Source organism: Benincasa hispida, chromosome 7 (assembly GCF_027475165.1).
Source record: "Benincasa hispida cultivar pf3 chromosome 7, pf3_genome.v1.1, whole genome shotgun sequence".
Lineage (NCBI taxonomy): Eukaryota > Viridiplantae > Streptophyta > Magnoliopsida > Cucurbitales > Cucurbitaceae > Benincasa > Benincasa hispida.
Genome location: NC_143484.1, coordinates 36452671 through 36473713, shown reverse-complemented (window position 1 = coordinate 36473713; position 21043 = coordinate 36452671). Strand labels below are relative to the sequence as shown.

Genomic DNA, 21043 nt, shown 5'->3' with positions numbered 1-21043 from the left:
TCTAACTCTTTTCCCTTTTGGATCTGGGTCCCGTCTAGCTTCAGGACCTTCGCTGGTAGGGTCAACATTCCTCTCCTCAGTCTGCTTGCTCAGCATGCCACTTTTCCTCAGCATTTTTGCCTAGTTATTAAGTACACACGTTAGGGACTTACATATTGAACTTAATCTAATGCATGAACTCTCTCTTTCACCCCAAAATCTTATGCTTTAATACTAATCTGGTATCAACTAACTCTTTAACCTTCCCAGAAACTTATGCTCTGATACCAAGCTGTCACACCCCGCCCCAGACCACGCTCTTAGCCTAGGAAAGGGCGTGACTGCAGTAGTTATCAACCATTTTGTTGACACTTACTGCCTAATAACTCTTTCAGAATAACTATGATACCAAGATCTAACTCATATACAGCGGAATGCCTTATAGGCCAAAAAATTATTAATTCAGAAACATAACATGTTTAGAGTAATTACAACGCTAGATTCACAAGTCCCATAGCCCAAAATCTTAGTCCCTATATGAACAACTATAACATGTGTACAATATTTACAGTAACCACCTAACAGACGGGTTACAATATCTTTATCCTTTAGTGGCAGAGTAGATGCAGAGCTATCTTCTGAGGATTTGACTGCTACCTGGGGGAAAGGAAAACATTTGAAAACGAGGTGAACTTGCTAGCCCAGTGAGTGACTTAAGTAAGATAATCGATTCTCATGTAAAAGTCTCAATAAAAAGTTTAAACTGAAATATAAACTTCTACAGTACCTTGTACTGCAGTATAAACATTTTCCAAGCATAAAACATATAAAGCTATTTTAAATCATGAAACAGTAAAACCGTTTCTCAGTTGAGAATAACCTTGCTGTGGTTAAAATAATCCCAACACCAACTACTAGTCAAGAGAGAACCCTTTTGCTCAATCTCTGACTCTAACTACCTTCATGCACGTGGCCATACTAAGTACCGCCATACCTTAGGTACTTCTGCTCAGATACCTTCTCAAATGTCCTTCAATATCGAGCTGTTAGGATACCTTCTCAAACGTCCTTCGGTATCAAGTGGGTTGGGTACCTTCTCAAACGTCCTTCAGTACCAAGTTGGTTAGATACCTTCTCAAATGTCCTTCGGTACCTAGTTGGGCGGATACCTTCTCAAATGTCCTTCGGTATCGCGTTTTAAGTAAAACTAGTCATAAATGACTTTCTCTTTAAAGCAAGTAAAGTACAACACATATAAAAACATGGATTTAAAGATACCGATGCATGTTGGGTATATTTAACACATATAAATAGCTTTTCAACAAACATCCCACACATGCATGCGTTTAAAACATAACTCATGGTTTGCTTGGAAATCACTTTGTAAAACTAGCTGGCATGAGAATAATCTTCTTTAAAACATGATTTCTTTAAAACATTTTAAATATTTTAGTCAAATGTTTTAGTCACTCACCTCGATCGCTTAGGAACTTTTCACTCTAGAATTTCCTTGTTTACCTCGGGCTCCCTTTTTCACCCCTAAAATCCAGATTCAAACTCAGATTACTCATCGTTATAAGCCTTATTTCGAGATACTTCCTTATACAAACATATTCTAAGATTTCTCAAGAAGCTTACCCTAAGATCTGAGCTCAGAAATCCTTGTGGTTTGGCCGAAATCTCAAAATCTTCAAGACTGGCTCAAGCTTACCCGACAGCCTGACCCTTCTGTCTTCTTCTCAGTTTCCAGCCCAATCCATTAGAGCTTTTTCTCCAGCAGCCCTACCCTAAAATCTAGACTTTCAGAAATTTCAAGAGGCTTTGAAATCACCCCAAACTCACAAGTATATTGGGAGAACTTCTCGTCCCAAGTTGATACTGTTTTCCAGATTTCACTGTCCACTGTGTCCCCCTTGAAGCTCTATGATCAACGCATGGATCTTGCTCTCAACGCAATGTTTACTTAGCTCTCCCAGTATTTTTAATGTCTTTTTGAATTGTGATATGAAAAAGAAGTCCTTGGCTCTATTTATAGGCATCCAAACACTCTCCAAGGTCGACACCTCCTACTTGGCTGCATGTCCAAGTGTTTCCTTCTCACACTATCAATGCAATGTTTCAATCAATGCAATCTAAGAGTCTTTGTCCTACATAGCCAACGCATGGGCTTCAATTTGCATGTCCTCTTATGAAACCACCTCATTTGTTTAAGGCTTAAGGTTTCCTCCTAAGAAGACACATGTTTGATGACATCCTCCATGTGACCTCATCCTTCATATACGTCCACAAACCCTTGGTTGTTCAACGCATAGCAACCCTTTGTTCCACTTGGTTTCAACTCACCACCATCGCAACCCAACTTAGTCACCGCAAGCCTTAACCATCGCAAGAGCCAACCACCACCAACACATAGGATGGTCGCTCGTCCTCGATGCATTGCTAGTTCAGCATCACCGTCAGGCTCACTCGGCATGGGCGCATGGCATTTGGCATAGGCGCTGGTCATCGACGCATGGGCGTGTGGCATATGTGCTGGGCATCGCTCGTAGGGCTCGCTCGGCCTCATGGGCGCTTGGCAGGGCGCTCGACGTAGGGCCGCTTCCCCGTATGGTCACTCGACGCATGGGCTGGGTACTTGGCAGAGACGCTTGGCATGGGTGCTTGATGCATGGGCTGGGCGCTCGGCAGAGGCACTCGACGCATGGGCGCTTGGGAGGGTGCTGTGCATTGATGCATGCCACCCTTTCAATGCATGCCTTGCCCGCATCCTCGCCTACCCTTGTGCCATCCAACCTTCCAACGTATCACTTCAACTTTCCTACCACCAACGCATCCATCACCACTCTTTCAACGCATCTATCACAAGTTTTATACTTAGCCAAATTTCCAAGTTTTTCCCCAAAAGTCAAGCTTCTAAATTCACACTTTTCTTCTAATTTTTCACCCTTTTCTCTATCATTACACACTAGTTTCCACATCAACCTACTCACCACACTAGTCTCAGTAGGGAACATACTCAAGTAGAGAAATTAGGATTCGGGGTTCACATTTACCTCCCCTTTATGTAAATTTCTTCCTCGAAATTTCACTACAAGTCCGTCAATTAAACAACTATAGATACTTGTTTCTGATTTGCTCTTTGACTTCCCACATTGCTTCTTCCGTGCTATGGTTTCGCTTTAGTACCTTTACCAATGGGATTGTCTTATTCCTTAAGACCTGTTCTTTTTTATCAAGGATCTCCACTGGTTCTTCTTCGTAAGACAAATTCTCTCTCAACTGTACTGGTTGCTCAGACAACACATGGGTAGGATTTGGCACATACCTTCTAAGCATTGCCACATAAAACACGTCATGAATATGAGATAACTCTGGAGGTAAATCCAATCGATATGCCATTGGGCCAACTCTTTCTATTATCTCGTAAGGTCCAATATATCTCGGGCTTAATTTCCCTTTCCTACCAAACTTGAGTATTCCTTTCCACGGAGATAACTTAAGAAATACTTTGTCACCAATTTCAAACTCCAATTCTCTTCTCCGCTTATCGGCATAACTCTTTTGCCTATCTCAAGCTATCTTAAGATTATCTCTTATAATCTTAACGTTATCTGATGTCTGTTGCACAAGTTCTGGGCCTAGTAATTTCCTCTCACCGACTTCATCCCAACATATCGAAGTTCTACATGGCCTTCTGTATAGTGCCTCATATGGTGGCATCCTGATACTTGAATGGTAACTGTTGTTGTACGCAAATTCGATTAACGACAGATTTGTATCCCAACTACCTTTGAATTGCAATATACATGCTCTCAGCATATCCTCTAATGTCTGGATTGTCCGCTCAGACTGACCATTCGTCTGTGGATGAAAAACGCTACTAAAATATAACTTGGTTCCCATAGCTTTCTGCAAACTAGGCTAAAACTTTGATGTAAACTTGGAGTCTCGATCTGATACAATTGAAACTGAAGCTCCAAACTGACTTACAACTCGGTCAACATACAACTTAGCTAATTGGTCTAGGGTAAAAGTAACTTTAACAGGTAAAAACTTAGCTGTTTTATTCAATCTTTCCATAATTACCCATATACCATCATAGCTCGTTGGTGTCCTAGGTAACCCAAACAGGAAATCCGTTGTAATATGCTCCCATTTCCACTCTGGTACTGGGAGTGAATTAAGTAATCCTGCTGGTCTCTGTCTTTCCGGCTTTACTTGTTGACATATTAGACACCTGTCAACATACTTCGCTATTTCTCTTTTCATACCAGGCCACTAGTACGATCTCTTTAATGTTCTATACATCTTCGTACTGCCCAGATGCATAGCATAGGCCGAACTGTGTGCCTTTTCTAGAATAGCTTGTTTAAGTGTTAAGTTATTAGGTACGTATACCCTGTTCTCTTTTAATAGCACTTTTTCTATTCTTAATTGGTAGTCCGTCCTCAATCCTTTACCTACTTCTTCAGCTAACTTCTGAAGACTGGAATCCTTTAACTGTTCACGTAGAATATCTTCTACAAGAGTATGACACACTTGAAATGAAGCTAGTAAACCTCCTGTTTGACCAACTGATAATGCTGCCCTAGCATTATACAACTCATGAATCAGTGCCCTTCACTGAATTGATAATAGCTTTAGCTGATCTGGTTTTTTGACTTAGAGCATCAGCTACCACATTTGCTTTACCTGGGTGATAATCAATGGTATAGTCATAATCTTTGATCAGCTCGATCCATCTTCTCTGTCTCAATTTCAGTTCCTTCTGATCAAAGATATACTTCAGACTCTTATGATCCGTGAATATATGACAACTCTCACCAAACAGGTAATGTCTCCACAACTTTAGAGCTAACACAACTGCTGATAACTCCAAATCGTGTGTAAGGTAGTTACATTCACGCTCCTTTAACTGTCGAAAAGCATAAGCTACTACCTTTCCCTCCTGCATCAACACACATCCTAACCCTTGTCGGGATGCATCACAATAAACCTCAAACTCTTTACCTGATGTAGGTAGAGTTAATACGGTTGCTGATACTAACCTCTGTTTCAACAATTGAAAACTGTGCTCGCATTCTGGCGACCACTCAAACTTCGCATCTTTTCTGGTCAGGTTTGTCAATGGTAGAGCTATCTTAGAAAAGCCATCCACGAATCTCCAGTAATAACCTGCTAAACCCAGAAAACTGCGTACTTCTGTTACATTTAGGGGTCGTTCCCAGTGAACTATTGCTTCTATCTTTTGGGAATCTACGCTAACTCCGTCAACTGGAACTATATGCCCAAGGAATACGACTTGGTTTAACCAAAAATCGCACTTACTAAATTTGGCATATAACTTCTTTTCCCTTAGCATCTGCAACACCATCCTCAGATGTTCTTTGTGTTTCTTTGCGCTACTAGAATATACTAGTATATCGTCTATGAAAACTATCACAAATTGATCCAGATAAAGATAAAATATCCTATTCATCAAATCCATAAATACCGCAGGAGCATTTGTCAATCCAAATGGCATTACTAGGAACTCATAATGTCCATACCTAGTTTTGAATGCAGTCTTTGGAACATCTGTGTCTTTCACCTTCAACTGGTGATAACCTGATCTCAAATCTATCTTCGAGAACATCGTGGCTCCCTTTAACTGATCGAAGAGATCATCTATACGAGGCAATGAGTACTTATTCTTAATGGTCACCTTATTCAACTATCTATAGTCTATATATAATCTAAGAGTACTGTCTTTCTTCTTAACAAACAAGACTGGCGCTCTCCAAGGCGACGCACTAGGTCTAATGTACCCCTTATCTACAAGTTCTTGTAACTGAATTTTTAACTCCTTCAGTATCGTTGGTGCCATCCTATATGGTGCCTGGGATATAGGTGTTGTACCTGGGACTGACTCAATAGTAAACTCTATTTCCCTGTCAGGTGGTAAGCCTGGTAACTCTTCAGGGAACACATCTAAGAATTCTTGTACCATAGGTACATCCTCAGGTCTCAGCTTCTTATCCTGTGAAACTGCTACATAGGCCAAATAGGCTTCATATCCTTTACTCAGCAGTTTCCTAGCCTTCATTGCAAATATTAAGCTTCCTGGAAGTATTCTTTTACTTCCTACCAGGGTTATCTCTTTTTCACCTGGTTTTCTAAACACTATTTCTATCTTAAAACAATCCATAGTAGCATAGTGTTTACTTAGGAAATCCATACCTAAGATAACATCAAACTCTAGTAATTCTAATGGAATCAAGTCAACCCATAAACTCTGATTTCTAAGAATTACTTCACAATGCCTATAATACTCATGTACAACTAGAGTATCTCCTACAGGTGTAGAGATAAACAAATCTTCCTTCATACGCTCAGGCACTCTATCTATATGCAATGCACACATGCTAGATATGAATGAGTGCATAGCACCAGGATCAAATAATGCATAAGCGGATTGTTTACATAAAGTTATCGTACCAGTTATGACATCTGGAGCCTCTTCCGCTTCCTGGTGTGTCATAGGTAAACTCTACTCTGCTGCTGTTACTATTGGGGTCATCCAGCTACCCCTTTCTGCTTAGCTGCGCCGGATCACTCACCTCTAGTTCCGGTCGCTCTAGGTCGGTCTACAATCTGGGTAACTTCTTAACTAGGGACAATCTCTCTTGAAATGCCTCGCTTGTCCGCATTGAAAGCATACATTCCTATTGCCATAACATATTCCTGTATGAGGCCTACCACAGTTTACACAAAGTGGTCTCCTTCCTGTATTAACTGCTGACTCGCTAGCACGACCTGATACTGATTTACCACTCAGTCCAGCTGCAGGTCTTGACCTCTTTCGACCCAAACCTTGTTGGCTTGTGCCTCCAAAACTCTTCATACATGACTGTCTAGAGAACGGGGGTCTAAAACTCTTACTTCTCGTTTCTCCAGGCGTTCTAAACTGTCCCGCATCTGGCTGAAGTATATCTTCCCTTACTACACTCCGCTCAACTCGGATAGTGGTCTCAACTAACTGAGTGAAATTCACCCACTTAGATGTAAAGGTGACGGGTGTACGTATCTTTCTTCTTAGACCATTCTCAAATCTTCTACATCTCTTTTTCTCTTCCGCAATGATCAGAAAGGCATACTGAGATAACTCAGTAAATCTTTGCTCATACTCAACAACCGTCATCAACCCCTGAGTTAGCCTAAGAAACTCCTTCCTCTTCACTTCTTTAAAAGCACTAGGGTAGTATTTATCCTTAAATACTTGTCTGAACTCAGACCAAGTCATAGTTTCCGAACTACTCCTTCTGGCCTCTATCACTTTCCACCACTTCTCATCCCCTTTTTGCAGCAAGAATGTCGCTAACTCAACCTTACGGTCCTCAGGGCATCTCATAACATTAAAACATTTCTCAATAAAGTCCAACCAGATCTCAACATCTACTAGATCTGTTGCTCCATCGAACGTCGTGGCATCTAAAGCTTTCAGCCTCTCGACGTCGAATTTTTTCTCTAGATCGGTCTGAATCGATCCTACACTCACTGCCAATCTCTGAGCGATTCTATCAAACACTCAAGCCTCCATCTGGGGATCTACATCTACCCGTGGGGTACTTGACTTATTTGTAGAAGTCACTTTCTGCTCTACTGAGTCTCTAACTCTTTTCCCCTTCAGATCTGGGTCCCGTTTAGCTTCAGGACCTTCACTGGTAGGGTCAACATTCCTCTCCTCAGTCTGCTTGCTCAGCATGCCACTTTTCCTCAGCATCTTTGCCTAGTTATTAAGTAAGCACGTTAGGGACTTACATATTGGACTTAATCTAATGCATGAACTCTCTCTTTCACCCCAAAATCTTATGCTTTAATACTAATCTGGTATCAACTAACTCTTTAACCTTCCCAGAAACTTATGCTCTGATACCAAGCTGTCACACCCCGCCCCAGACCACGCTCTTAGCCTAGGAAAGGGCGTGACTGCAGTAGTTATCAACCATTTTGTTGACACTTACTGCCTAATAACTCTTTCAGAATAACTATGATACCAAGATCTAACTCATATACAGCGGAATGCCTTATAGGCCAAAAAATTATTAATTCAGAAACATAACATGTTTAGAGTAATTACAACGCTAGATTCACAAGTCCCATAGCCCAAAATCTTAGTCCCTATATGAACAACTATAACATGTGTACAATATTTACAGTAACCACCTAACAGACGGGTTACAATATCTTTATCCTTTAGTGGCAGAGTAGATGCAGAGCTATCTTCTGAGGATTTGACTGCTACCTGGGGGAAAGGAAAACATTTGAAAACGAGGTGAACTTGCTAGCCCAGTGAGTGACTTAAGTAAGATAATCGATTCTCATGTAAAAGTCTCAATAAAAAGTTTAAACTGAAATATAAACTTCTACAGTACCTTGTACTGCAGTATAAACATTTTCCAAGCATAAAACATATAAAGCTATTTTAAATCATGAAACAGTAAAACCGTTTCTCAGTTGAGAATAACCTTGCTGTGGTTAAAATAATCCCAACACCAACTACTAGTCAAGAGAGAACCCTTTTGCTCAATCTCTGACTCTAACTACCTTCATGCACGTGGCCATACTAAGTACCGCCATACCTTAGGTACTTCTGCTCAGATACCTTCTCAAATGTCCTTCAATATCGAGCTGTTAGGATACCTTCTCAAACGTCCTTTGGTATCAAGTGGGTTGGGTACCTTCTCAAACGTCCTTCAGTACCAAGTTGGTTAGATACCTTCTCAAATGTCCTTCGGTACCTAGTTGGGCGGATACCTTCTCAAATGTCCTTCGGTATCGCGTTTTAAGTAAAACTAGTCATAAATGACTTTCTCTTTAAAGCAAGTAAAGTACAACACATATAAAAACATGGCTTTAAAGATACCGACGCATGTTGGGTATATTTAACACATATAAATAGCTTTTCAACAAACATCCCACACATGCATGCGTTTAAAACATAACTCATGGTTTGCTTGGAAATCACTTTGTAAAACTAGCTGGCATGAGAATAATCTTCTTTAAAACATGATTTCTTTAAAACATTTTAAATATTTTAGTCAAATGTTTTAGTCACTCACCTCGATCGCTTAGGAACTTTTCACTCTAGAATTTCCTTGTTTACCTCGGGCTCCCTTTTTCACCCCTAAAATCCAGATTCAAACTCAGATTACTCATCGTTATAAGCCTTATTTCGAGATACTTCCTTATACAAACATATTCTAAGATTTCTCAAGAAGCTTACCCTAAGATCTGAGCTCAGAAATCCTTGTGGTTTGGCCGGAATCTCAAAATCTTCAAGACTGGCCTAAGCTTACCTGACAGCTTGACCCTTTTGTCTTCTTCTTAGTTTCCAGCCCAATCCATTATAGCTTTTTCTCCAGCAGCCCTACCCTGAAAACTAGACTTTCATAGATTTCAAGTGGATTTGAAATCACTCCAAACTCACGAGTATATTGGGAGAACTTCTCATTCCAAGTTGATACTGCTTTCCAGACTTCACTGTCCACTGCGTCCCCCTTGAAGCTCTTTGATCAACGCATGGATTTTGCTCTCAACGCAATGTTTACTTAGCTCTCCCACTCTTTTTAATTTCTTTTTGAATTGTGATATGAAAAAGAAGTCCTTGGCTCTATTTATAGGCATCCAAACACTCTCCAAGGTCGACACCTTCTACTTGGCTACATGTCCAAGTGTTTCCTCCCCACACTATCAATGCAATGTTTCAATCAACGTAATCTAAGTGTCCTTCTCTTAAATAGCCAACGCATGGGCTTCAATTTTCATGTCCTCTTATGAAACCACCTTATTTGCTTAAGACTTAAGGTTTCCTCCCAAGAAGACACATGTTTGATGACATCCTCCATGTGACCTCATCCTTCATATGTGTCCACAAACCCTTGGTTGTTCAACGCATAGTGCCATCAACGCATAGCAACCCTTTGTTCCACTTGGTTTCAACTCACTACCATCGCAACCCAACTTAGTCACCGCAAGCCTTAACCATCGCAAGAGCCAGCCACCACCAATGCATAGGATGGTCGCTCGTCCTCGACGCATTGCTCACTCAGAATCGCCGCAAGGCTCGCTCAGCATGGGCGCATGGCGCTTGGCATAGGTGCTGATTACTGACGCATGGGCGTGTGGCATAGGCGTTGAGCATCGCTCACAGAGCTTGCTTGGCTGCATGGGCACTTGGCAGGGTGCTCGACACATGGCCACTTCACTGCATGGTCGCTCGACGCATGGGCTGGGTGCTTGGCAGAGGCGCTTGCCATGGGTGCTCGATGCATGGGCTGGGCACTCGGTAGAGGTGCTCGACGCATGGGCGTTTAACAGGGTGTTGTGCATCGACACATGCCACCCTTCTAACGCATGCCTTTCCCGCATCCTCACCTACCCTTGTGCCATCTAACCTTCCAACGCATCACTTCAACTTTCCTACCACCAACGCATCCATCACCACCCTTTCAATGCATCTATCACAAGATTTATACTTAGCTAAATTTCCAAGTTTTTCCTCAAAAGTCAAGCTTTCAAATTCACACATTTTTTCTAATTTTTTACCCTTTTCTCTACCATTGCACACTAGTTTCCACATCAATCTACTCACCACACTAGTCTCAGTAGGAAACATATTCAAGTAGAGAAATTAGGATTCGGGGTTCACATTAACTCTTTTCTCAATTCCGCCGCATAGTATTTATATTTAAAAAAAACATACCAACCAACTCATTGTTTTATTTGTTACTGCAAAGGAATCAGAAATCATCGTCGTATACTGTCTCCATATTCCCTGTGTTCAACCTTGGGCTTACCAGGAAACCTAGTAGGATTTATACTTGGATCTTGCTAGGAAAACTTGCATGCATAATGCATACATCACCACCGCAATATAAACCATTATTTCATCATATTCACAATGCATCAACCTCATAATATAAATCAAGAGACAAGAGAAGAAGATTGTTTTCTTACTCACACAATTTAGAAGAAATGAGAACTTGAATATTTCTTAACTTACTTTTCTTGCTTACAAGTGATAAATCTTACACATTTATACTAGTAGAAAAGTACATCAAAAGACATCAACATTAAATACCAATACATGTGATTTTTCACCCATACATGAACATTATTTAATAATTCACACATCTATTCCTTGTATATCAACTATTCATGTATGTAATAATGTAATGCATGTATTTTGATAAAAGTCTATATTATTTCTAACAGTGTTCACACTATGGGTTGTGTATCAGCGTTGTCTTTTCGAGACCACTAGCTTTAAAATTTTGTTTTGGCTCCATAAATTTAATACATTGCTAAAACGATTGAAACATATGTTTCGACCAACATGTGAGAAATTCAAACCGTGTAAAACCTCATGTATTGTTGATGTCAAGCATATTATTTATCTATTTCATGTATCAAATGTCTCCAATTGTTTTATAAAGATTTTAGAGTTGTAAGAGTCTTGAAACAATATTTTGAACTTCCAAAGTCTCATAATGCTTTCTAAATATCTTCCATGTGTTTTGAACATTGAATCATCTATTCTATTTATAGTGTTTTTGTTATTTTGTATGGTCTTATTTGATTTTTGAAATTATAGTCACGATTAATTTTAAAACATGTAGAAGATAAATCCAACGACTAGTTTTTTAAACATCTAAGTTTTCTGTTTTTTCAATCATGTAGTTGATATCTCTTATAACTATAAAAGAGAAGAATCATAAGACATAAAAAAATGATAAAAAACCAGAATTAGTACTCGTCTCTATAATTTTTTCAAGACAAAAAATCTTCTCGTGGATGTTGGCTCTTTCTTTGGCCGAACCACATAAACCCTTTTGTCTTCTTCTTCTTCATCTTCTCCATTTGCATGCATAAAACACAACATTAGAGAGTTTCTAACCCTAAGGGAAATCATCTGAAAGAGAGGAAAGCTAGAGAGAGAGTTAGAGTCTTACCTTCTGATTGAATTCAACACTAGATGGTATTTTCTATTAGGAATGTCCTAGAACTCGCAGTTCGTGTTAAAAATTCTATTTTATCAATAATAATGACTTGTTGATTTTGCATCTTATTATGAAAATCCAATAAATGCATCCTTGGCTATAGTCTGAATGCTATAACTTTATGTAGTGATATAAACAGGATCAAGCTGACAGTATATAACCTAAATGGTCTAATAAGTATATGGAAGAAATTGGGTATCTCATCCTGGTAACACTATTGGATGCGGCCCACTTTGTAGTTGTTACAAGAGGTTGTAAGGTGCTACAAATGATATGATCCACAAATCGTTCATGTTGAAACATGTGAGTGGGGGCATCCTATGCAATGAGTTTGCATATAGACTGGACCATGAAAATAGTCACTTTTCTTTATAACAATCGTTTACTATTAAAACTGACTATTTCATTTATCATATAACCTAGGTTAACTCGATCTTAATTCTGAGCTAGCTATGAACTCCTATTTGTTCGGGATTATCCTTTGATCTGCAAATGGTGAGAGTAGTCTAACAGCACTACTCAATAAGCTTACCATTTTGGGGATAAGACCGGATGAATAATTGGGGACATAGTCTTGCACGATGGAATAGACTCCTACCTTATTTAGGGTTAGCAAATAGGTTATTCTCTTAAGTACTGATTCCAGGTCTTGAATAATCGGGGCCCTACCTTCTCATGATAGAGAAAGGATTTGATTCATAGAGATGATGAATCAAAATTATTCATTAGAGGATCCGTAGGAACTTAAGGAACAAGATGTATTCACAAGGGTAAAACGGTATTTTTGACCTAGCTGTGATTATGAACAACCTGTGAAGGATCGACTTACTAATTATGGTTATTTAGTGGACATAATATATCTACAGTGAGGGGAGTTCAATTATGGGCTATAGTGGAGTGTCCCATTAGTTAACGAATAGGGGTTAGATCAGACTAATGAGTTTAACCCATTAATCTCGAATCGTTGGAGCCCATGATCTGTAGGTCTGCGAGGTCCCCCTACTAGCTCGTAAATGGATAAGCTTTAAAGTAGCTTGAGAAATTAATTTGAAACGTTCAAATTAAACTGAACAGGAGAATATATATTTAAATATGATTTAAATATATGAAGATGACTATTGTGCAAAAATTAATTCAATATTTGATATTAAATTAATTTTAGAAAATCATTTTCCATTTTTATTAATTAAAATGGTTATGAAATCATTTTGTGTTTTTAAAAGAAAAATGAAAAACGATTTTTGCATGCCATACAAAAATGGAAAATGTTGTATTTCCATTATCATCTTCATTATGTTCACACAAACCCCATCTTCTTCTCTCCATTAATACTTCAAGCATGAGTTGCAAGCCATGCAATTCACTTCTTTGCATGTTCATCTGCAATAAGTAAAGAAGTTTGGAGTCATTTGAGAAGAACTAATGCAGAAATTTTGAGAGAAAATCTCTGTGAGAATAAAGAGTTCTTCCATTTGGGCTGCTGTGTGTTTTTCATTGTTCTACATCAATTCAAGCTATTCTTGAGTCCCACAACTCTGTCTAAAGCTCCAAGAGGATAGTGGGGAAGACTTTGAAGTGGTTCACGGTCATCTTTTGTGAAGACTGCTACTGTACAATCAAGATCTTGGATAGTTCTACAAATATATGATCTTAAAACCGTCTTTTTAGAAAAGCATGCTTTATTTTCTTCCAAAATTAGTGAATTTGAATGCTAATGGATCCTTAATACTTCCATTGCATGTTATTTAACTCTTTCAATTGGTATCAGAGCATCTTTTAAGCATTTAATTCGGTTTAATTTGGTGTGGTGGGTGTTTTTCATGAGATATATGAAACTGATGTACTGGTATGATTTTTTGAGTTTTGGCATCTTAATTCTCTTTAATTTCTCAATTGAATTTGTAATTGGCTCTTGTTTGATGAGTTTTTATGTGTTAGCAAAAGTATGTAATTTATTTAGAGTCATTAGAGTTGAAATTAAAATGTAATTGAAGAAACAAGCGAAGGAGGCCGAGCTGCTATTCCAGTTTTTTCAGCTTCTGCTCAAATTTGTTGTTGAGGTTTAGTTGCTAAGCGATCATTTAGTTCCAGATGTCACACGATGTGAAGAAAAGCTAGACAAATGTTTAGCAATGTGCGCTGGTCGTTGTGATGTTGAACGCTAAACGATCGTGTACCTGCGGGAGCTAAGCGATGCGTGAATTTGCTTTAAAATAACACTACACGATCGTTTAGCTTTTTCGTGGGAACTAAACGATACGTTTAATTTGCTAAACGATGGCACTATACAATTGTTTAGCTACGACGCGTGCTGAGCGATGCGAGGATGTGCTACGCGATAGCACTGAGCGATTGTTTAGACGCGGAGCTAAGCGATCGCGTAGATAAATGCTAAGCGACGTGATAATGTTCTATACGATGGAGCTAAGCAATCATTTAGCTGCGGCGGATACTAAGCAATGGCATTAAAGTGTTAGGCGATGGTGTTAAACGATCGTTTAGTTCTATGCAATGGAGCTATGCGATAGCAAGGTGAAGCAACTAAGCAATCGTGTAGTCCTATACGATAAAGCTCAGTGATCGTTTAGCTTCGGTAAAATACTAAGGGATCGTGTACCTCCTCTCAACCTAAGGCGATGACACTAGACAATTACCTTCAATGTTACACGATCGACCTTAGCAGCACTTTGAGGTTGGACTGAGGGCAGCCGGTTCGATCGATTTTCTCAAGGTCCAATTCGGTTCAGCCTCAAAGGGTTTTGGCTGGTCCGGTTCAAACTCATCCAACCCGGTTCAAGATGTTTGGGTTCAGTTTGGAATGGTTCGAACGGTTCAAAGACGGTTTTGAAGCTGTTTGTAACAGTTAGACATTTGTTTGCTTGTTTATGCCAAAACGAAAACCATATCAGTTAGTATTTAATTGTTTATGCATGAGAAGTATGTAATAATTAAATAATTCATGTATATGCATACAGTATGCCATATAGATTTAAAACCCCACCATAGGAAGCATGTTACATGCATTAAAAGTATGTTATAATTTTTATAATACATAGTACGCATGTTAGGGTTGTGTTTAATTTAATGGTTATATTAGATACCTTTGTTGAATGTTGTGGATGTTAAGCATGACTAAATTTTGTAAGTTGTTATAAAATTGGTTAGATATGTAAAATCCATAACAAAGTACAACTGCATGCTCACTTAGGTTAACAACTAATTTTAATCGTTAAAATAGATTCTTACCTTATGAAATACGGTTGCAAAATCATATCGGTTCATAAACCTGTCTAAGGCTGGGGGTACTTAAGTTGACGGTTTACGGAACACCTCCTACTTGGGGATTATGACCGAATTATTGAGAGTTGCTAACTGATTTTATGAGCTTGCGTGAGCGATATGAGGTAATAAAATGGTTTATCACCTAGACATTGTAGGTTAAATTCAATTATAAGAGTTATATTTGGATAAACCACTTAGACTTAGGTTGTATGAAATTAGCCGTCATGCCTAAGTAAATTACCCAAACATTTAGAACACTTCGGTGGGAGATTAACAATATATTTGATATATAGTTATTAGCTCTCAGATCCTCCAGAGTTCACACCGTGAGATCCTTGCTCGGCTTCGTGTCGATTTTACCTCGACTGCTCCATATGAAAAGTGTTTGCATAGGTCAATAACAAGGTGAATAAGGGAGGTGGTTCATAGTAAGTGGGTGAAGGAAATGTTTCAACATTGTCGTACGATCTCCTCCATTAGTTTAAACCGTGAGATTCCTATGTTGCGCCTGCTATCGTTTTTATGTGGCACTAGCTAGTCGTTAACCGCAGCAATCCCTACGGAGGGTTGTAACATAGGATTTGGAACAACCCAGGCTTCAGTAAAATGAATAGGGTCTTATAGTTCCGTCTTGGATATTGTCTTCTATCTCGAAAATGGCGGGTTATACTTATAAGAATTACTAATTGTTAGTAAAGATCTTGACAAAAAACGATAACCAAAAAAACTATTGGAATATGAGTTATTCTAGATAATAGTATTTGGCCAAGAACTGTCTTGCTTCTGTGAAGGAATTCTTGACTGCCCCATGGTAGCATTTGTTCTAAATCACTTAAGTATCGTTGCAAATAAATAAAGATTTATTGGGTACTTGATTAGTTTTGCTAAAATGGATTTAGATGCATATTTAATAGAGTTTGTTTAAAATGTTTCAACAATGTCAAACTCAATCATACAATTGCTTGCTTCTGACAAATTTAATGGAGATGGTTATTCGAACTGGAAGTCAAATATCAATACAATATTAGTAGTAGACAATTTGAGGTTTGTGTTGACGAATGAGTGTCCTCCAGTTCCCAGTTCAACAGCTACCCGAAATGTTCGGGATGTCTATGATAGGTGGGTGAGGGCGATCAAGAAAGCCCGGGCCTATATCTTGGCGAGTATATCTGATGTACTCAACTAGAAGCATGAGGTCGTGCCCACAGCCCGTAAGATCATGGCATCATTACATAGAGATGTTCGGGCAACCGACATCGTCTGTTAGACATGAAGCCATCAAGTATGTGTATGTGACACGTATGAAAGATGGGACCAACGTAAGAGAAAACGTTCTCGATTTGATGGTTCATTTTAATATTGCGGAGTCTCACGGGGCTATGATAGACGAGACAAGTCAAGTGAGCATGATACTGGAATCTCTTCCTGAGAGCTATCTGCCGTTCAGGACAAATGATGTCATGAACAAAATCACTTATAACTTAACAACACTGTTGAATGAATTGCAAACTTATCAATCTATGATGAAATTGAAGGAAAAAGAAATAAATGTTATTTCGAAACCGAAAAAGTTTTACAAAAGGGTCCATGTCTGGTATGAAACCTGTTGATGATAAGAAAGCTATTCATTCTTCTTCTAAGGACAAAACCGTACAAATGAAGAAGAAAGGAAAAAGGAAAAAGGAAACCACTGTGAAGAAAAACAAAAACAAAACTCCCAAGGGAAAAATTTTCCATTGTGGAGAGGTTGGGCATTGGAAGCATAATTCCCCAAAAGATCTGGCTAAAAAGAAAGCAGAAAAGACTAAACAAGGTAAATATGATTTACTAGTTGAAACATGTATAGTGAAAAATTCTCACCTTACCTGGATATTAGATTCAGGCGCCGCTAATCATGTTTGTACTTTTCTATAGGAAACTAGTTCTTAGAGAAGACTTTCTGAATATGAGATGACTTTCAAGGTGGGAACAAGTGAAGTCATTTTAGCTGAAGCAGTGGGAGATGTGAAGTTGTTTTTTGGAGATTCTTTTATCTTGCTTAAGAATGTGTTCTTTATACCTAAGATGAAAAGAAATTTGATCTCCACTTTATCTTTTGAATGTAATGAAGTATTTTTTTATTCAAGAGCTGTTCATATTTGTTCTGCTATACTTGAAAATAACTTATACATATTAGAACCAACTGAAGCAAAAGCCATTTTAAATATAGAGATGTTTAAAATGGCTAAAACTCATAATAAAAAGCGAAAAATTTCTCCTTACGCCTATCTTTGGCACCTCAGGCTTGTTCACATTAATCTCAACATGATTGAAAGATGGGTAAAAAACGATCATCTAAATCAGTTAGAAGAAAGTTCCCTACCTCCATATGAATCATGTCTTAAGGGAACAATGACGAAAAGATCTTTTTCTAACAGGTCTTCGTGCCAAAGAACCACTTGAACTTATACATTCAGACCTTTGTGGTCCGATGAATGTTAAAGCTCAAGAAGGATATCAATACTTCGTCAGTTTTATTGACGATTACTCTCGATATCGCTATATTTACTTAATCAGTCATAAGTATGAAACTCTTGAAAAGTTCAAAGAATTTAAGGCTGAGACTGAAAATCAGTTAAGTAAAAGAATTAAAACACTTCGATCTGATCGAGGTGGTGAGTATATGGATTTCAATTCAAGAACTATCTTGTAGATCATGGAATTCAATCCCAACTCACAGCACCTGGAACACCATAACAAAACGGTGTTGTAGAAAGGAGAAATCGAACCTTGTTGGACTGAATGTTGTTCCATCCAAAACTGTTTCATAAACACCATATGAATTGTGGAAAGGATGCAAAGCGAGTTTACGTCATTTCCGTATCTAGGGTTGTCTAGCACACGTGTTGGTACAAAATTGTAAGAAATTGGAAACACGTTTGAAATTATGCCTATTTGTAGGATATCCCATGGAAACAAAAGGAGGATACTTTTATGATCCCCAAGAAGATAAAGTGTTTGTATCAACAAATGCAACATTCTTGGAAGAGGATCATATTAAAAATCATCTAACTCGCAGTAAGCTAATATTGCAAGAACTGTCTAAAGATACTATAGATAGATCAACAAGAGTTGTTGATCAAGCTGGTCCATCAACAATGGTTGTTGTCCCGTCACGTCCATCCCAAGAGTTGAGAATGCCTCGTCGTAGTGGGAGGGTTATTCAACAACCTGAACACTACATGGGTTAGAAACTCAAAACATCATACAAGATGATGGTTTAGAAGATCCATTAAACTTTAAGAAGGTAATGGAAGATGTCGACAGGGAACAATGGATAAAAGCCATGAACGATGAAATGGAGTCTATGTACTTCAACGCAGTCTAGGAACTTGTAGATTAACCACAAGGTGTTACGCCTATAGGTTGTAAGTGGATCTACAAGAGAAAGCAAGACCAAACTGGCAAGGTACAGACCTATAAAGCCAGACTCGTGGCAAAGGGTTTTACCCAAAGAGAAGGAGTTGATTATGAAGAAATTTTTTCTCCTATTGCTATGATCAAATCAATAAGAATACTTCTTGCCATTGCCACATATTATGACTATGAGATATGACAAATGGATGTTAAGACAGCTTTTCTGAATGGGTATCTTGATTAAAGTATTTTTATGTATCAACCAGAGGGGTTTGTCAAAAAAGGATAGGAACAGAAATTCTGTAAGCTAATCGATACATTTATGGATTGAAACAAGCGTCCAGATCCTGAAATATAAGATTTGACACTGTGATCAAGAAGATAGTATGTTGATGATATCTTGCTCATTGGGAATGAGACAATTTTTCTTGCTGACGTAAAGAGATGGTTAGCAACACAATTCCAAATGAAAGATTTGGGTGATGCTCAGTATGTTCTAGGAATACAGATCTTTCGAAATCGAAAGAATAGAATATTGGCACTATCTCAGGCATCTTATATTGACTAGACGTTGTCAAGGTATAATATGCAAAATTCCAATAAAGGTTTATTATCTTTTGAGCATGGAATTCATTTGTCGAATGAATAATGTCCTAAGACACCTCAAGAGGTTAAGGAGATGAACAGAATTCCATATGCATCTGCAGTTGGGAGTTTGATGTACGCTATATTGTGTACACGCCCCGACATATGTTTTGCAGATGGAATCGTTAGCAGGTTCCAATCCAATCCTAGACACAGTCATTGGACCACTGTAAAAAATACCTTCAAGTATCTAAGAATAACGAGGGACTATATGCCTGGGTATGGACCTAAGGATTTTATCCTTACAGGATACACTGATTCTGATTTTCACACTGACGTAGATTCCAGAAAATCTAGCTCAAGATTAGTTTTCACTCTTAACGGAGGAGCTATAGTTCGGAGAAGCATTAAACAAAGTTGTATCGTTGACTCCACCATGAAAGCGGAATACGTGGCTGCATGCGAAGCTGCTAAAGAAGCAGTATGGCTATGAAAATTCTTAGCTGATTTGGAAGTCGTTCCAAATATGCACCTGCTTATCACACTTTATTGTGATAACAGTGGTGCAGTTTCTAACTCAAAGTAACCCAGGAATCACAAGCGTGGAAAACACATTGAAAGAAAGTACCATCTCATCCGGAAGATCGTACACAGAGAAGATGTGCTCGTCACAAAGATAGCGTCTGAAAACAACCTTACTGATCCATTCACCTCATCTTCTCCACCTTCATCAACTTCCTAAGTCCCCGTCACCGCACGGGAGGCGGCATTCCTCGTTACTAGCCGTCGTCTCGCCACCCAGCCTAAGCCTGCCCAAAGAATCACCGAGAAACCTCGACGAAAATCCTTTGTAGCCAAACTACTCATCCGAGAGGGGCCGAGCACAGAGAGTGCCCCTGCCAGTGGCGCTCCTAGTACCTTCATCAAAAAGTGAATTGAAGAGAAGATATGACAAAGAGGTGTTTGGGAGCATTTTAAGTAACATTGAGAGAGAGGGGGGGCTACCTGAAGCCAGAGTTATAAATCAGCCCTTGCCTTCGAAGAAGGAGATGGTAGAAGCTTCACGAAGAAGGGCCCTAGCCGTTGCGGATCCTAAAAAGACTGTTCCAACAGACTCCAATGAGAGACCCATCAAGGCCGTTTCAGAGGAGGTAGGAGCGAAGAAGCAGCTAGAAATGGCTGAAGGGAAGAAGAAGAGGAAAAGAAAAGAAAAACAGGTAGAAGGCGATGAAGCTACCTCGTCAAAGAAGGAAAAGAAACAGAAGAAGACGAGTGAGAAGAGACAGTGCAGGCGAGAAAATAAACGCCTGAAGAAGGAAGAGAAGAGAAAGAGGGCGGAAAGCCCAGATTTCGATGGAGAATCCACCACCGCAAAGGTGGAAGAGGGGGTGTCAACGCAACTCAGAGCATTAGCACAACCTCAAGTGTCATCAACGCATATAAGAATGGTTGTGACTGAGGATAGAGAAGATCCAGACATTACCCCTCTGATGCGGCGTCGCAAAGAGAATGCGCCGCAAGGGTCAACAAGTGACCCATTATTTTTGCAACGCATAGTGGAGGAAAAGGAGAGAAGATAAAGAGAAGAAGAGAAGAAACAAGAAAAGATGTCATGAGCGCACCAAATCATCGCATCAGGTGATTTGGCCAGAAAATTGCACGATGAGGACGTGCGCCGTGACAACGTAAGGGCAGAAGAAGAAGAAAGAAGAAGGCTCGAGGATGAGCAACGCATATTGCTTGCCTCGAAGCAGTTCAAA

General features: G+C 39.1%; 1 protein-coding gene across 1 annotated transcript; it reads right to left on the bottom strand.

Moving 5' to 3' along the window:
- Window positions 1-3549: 3549 nt before the first annotated feature.
- Window positions 3550-7741, bottom strand: LOC150035139 (uncharacterized). Its single transcript, XM_090315244.1, has 6 exons — window positions 7610-7741; window positions 7254-7525; window positions 6680-7211; window positions 5798-6058; window positions 4672-5569; window positions 3550-3884 (listed from the first exon to the last, which is right to left on the bottom strand). The coding sequence occupies exons 1-6, from the start codon at window positions 7739-7741 to the stop codon at window positions 3550-3552; spliced, it is 2430 nt and encodes an 809-aa protein (XP_090171370.1).
- Between the last annotated feature and the right edge of the window lie 13302 nt (window positions 7742-21043).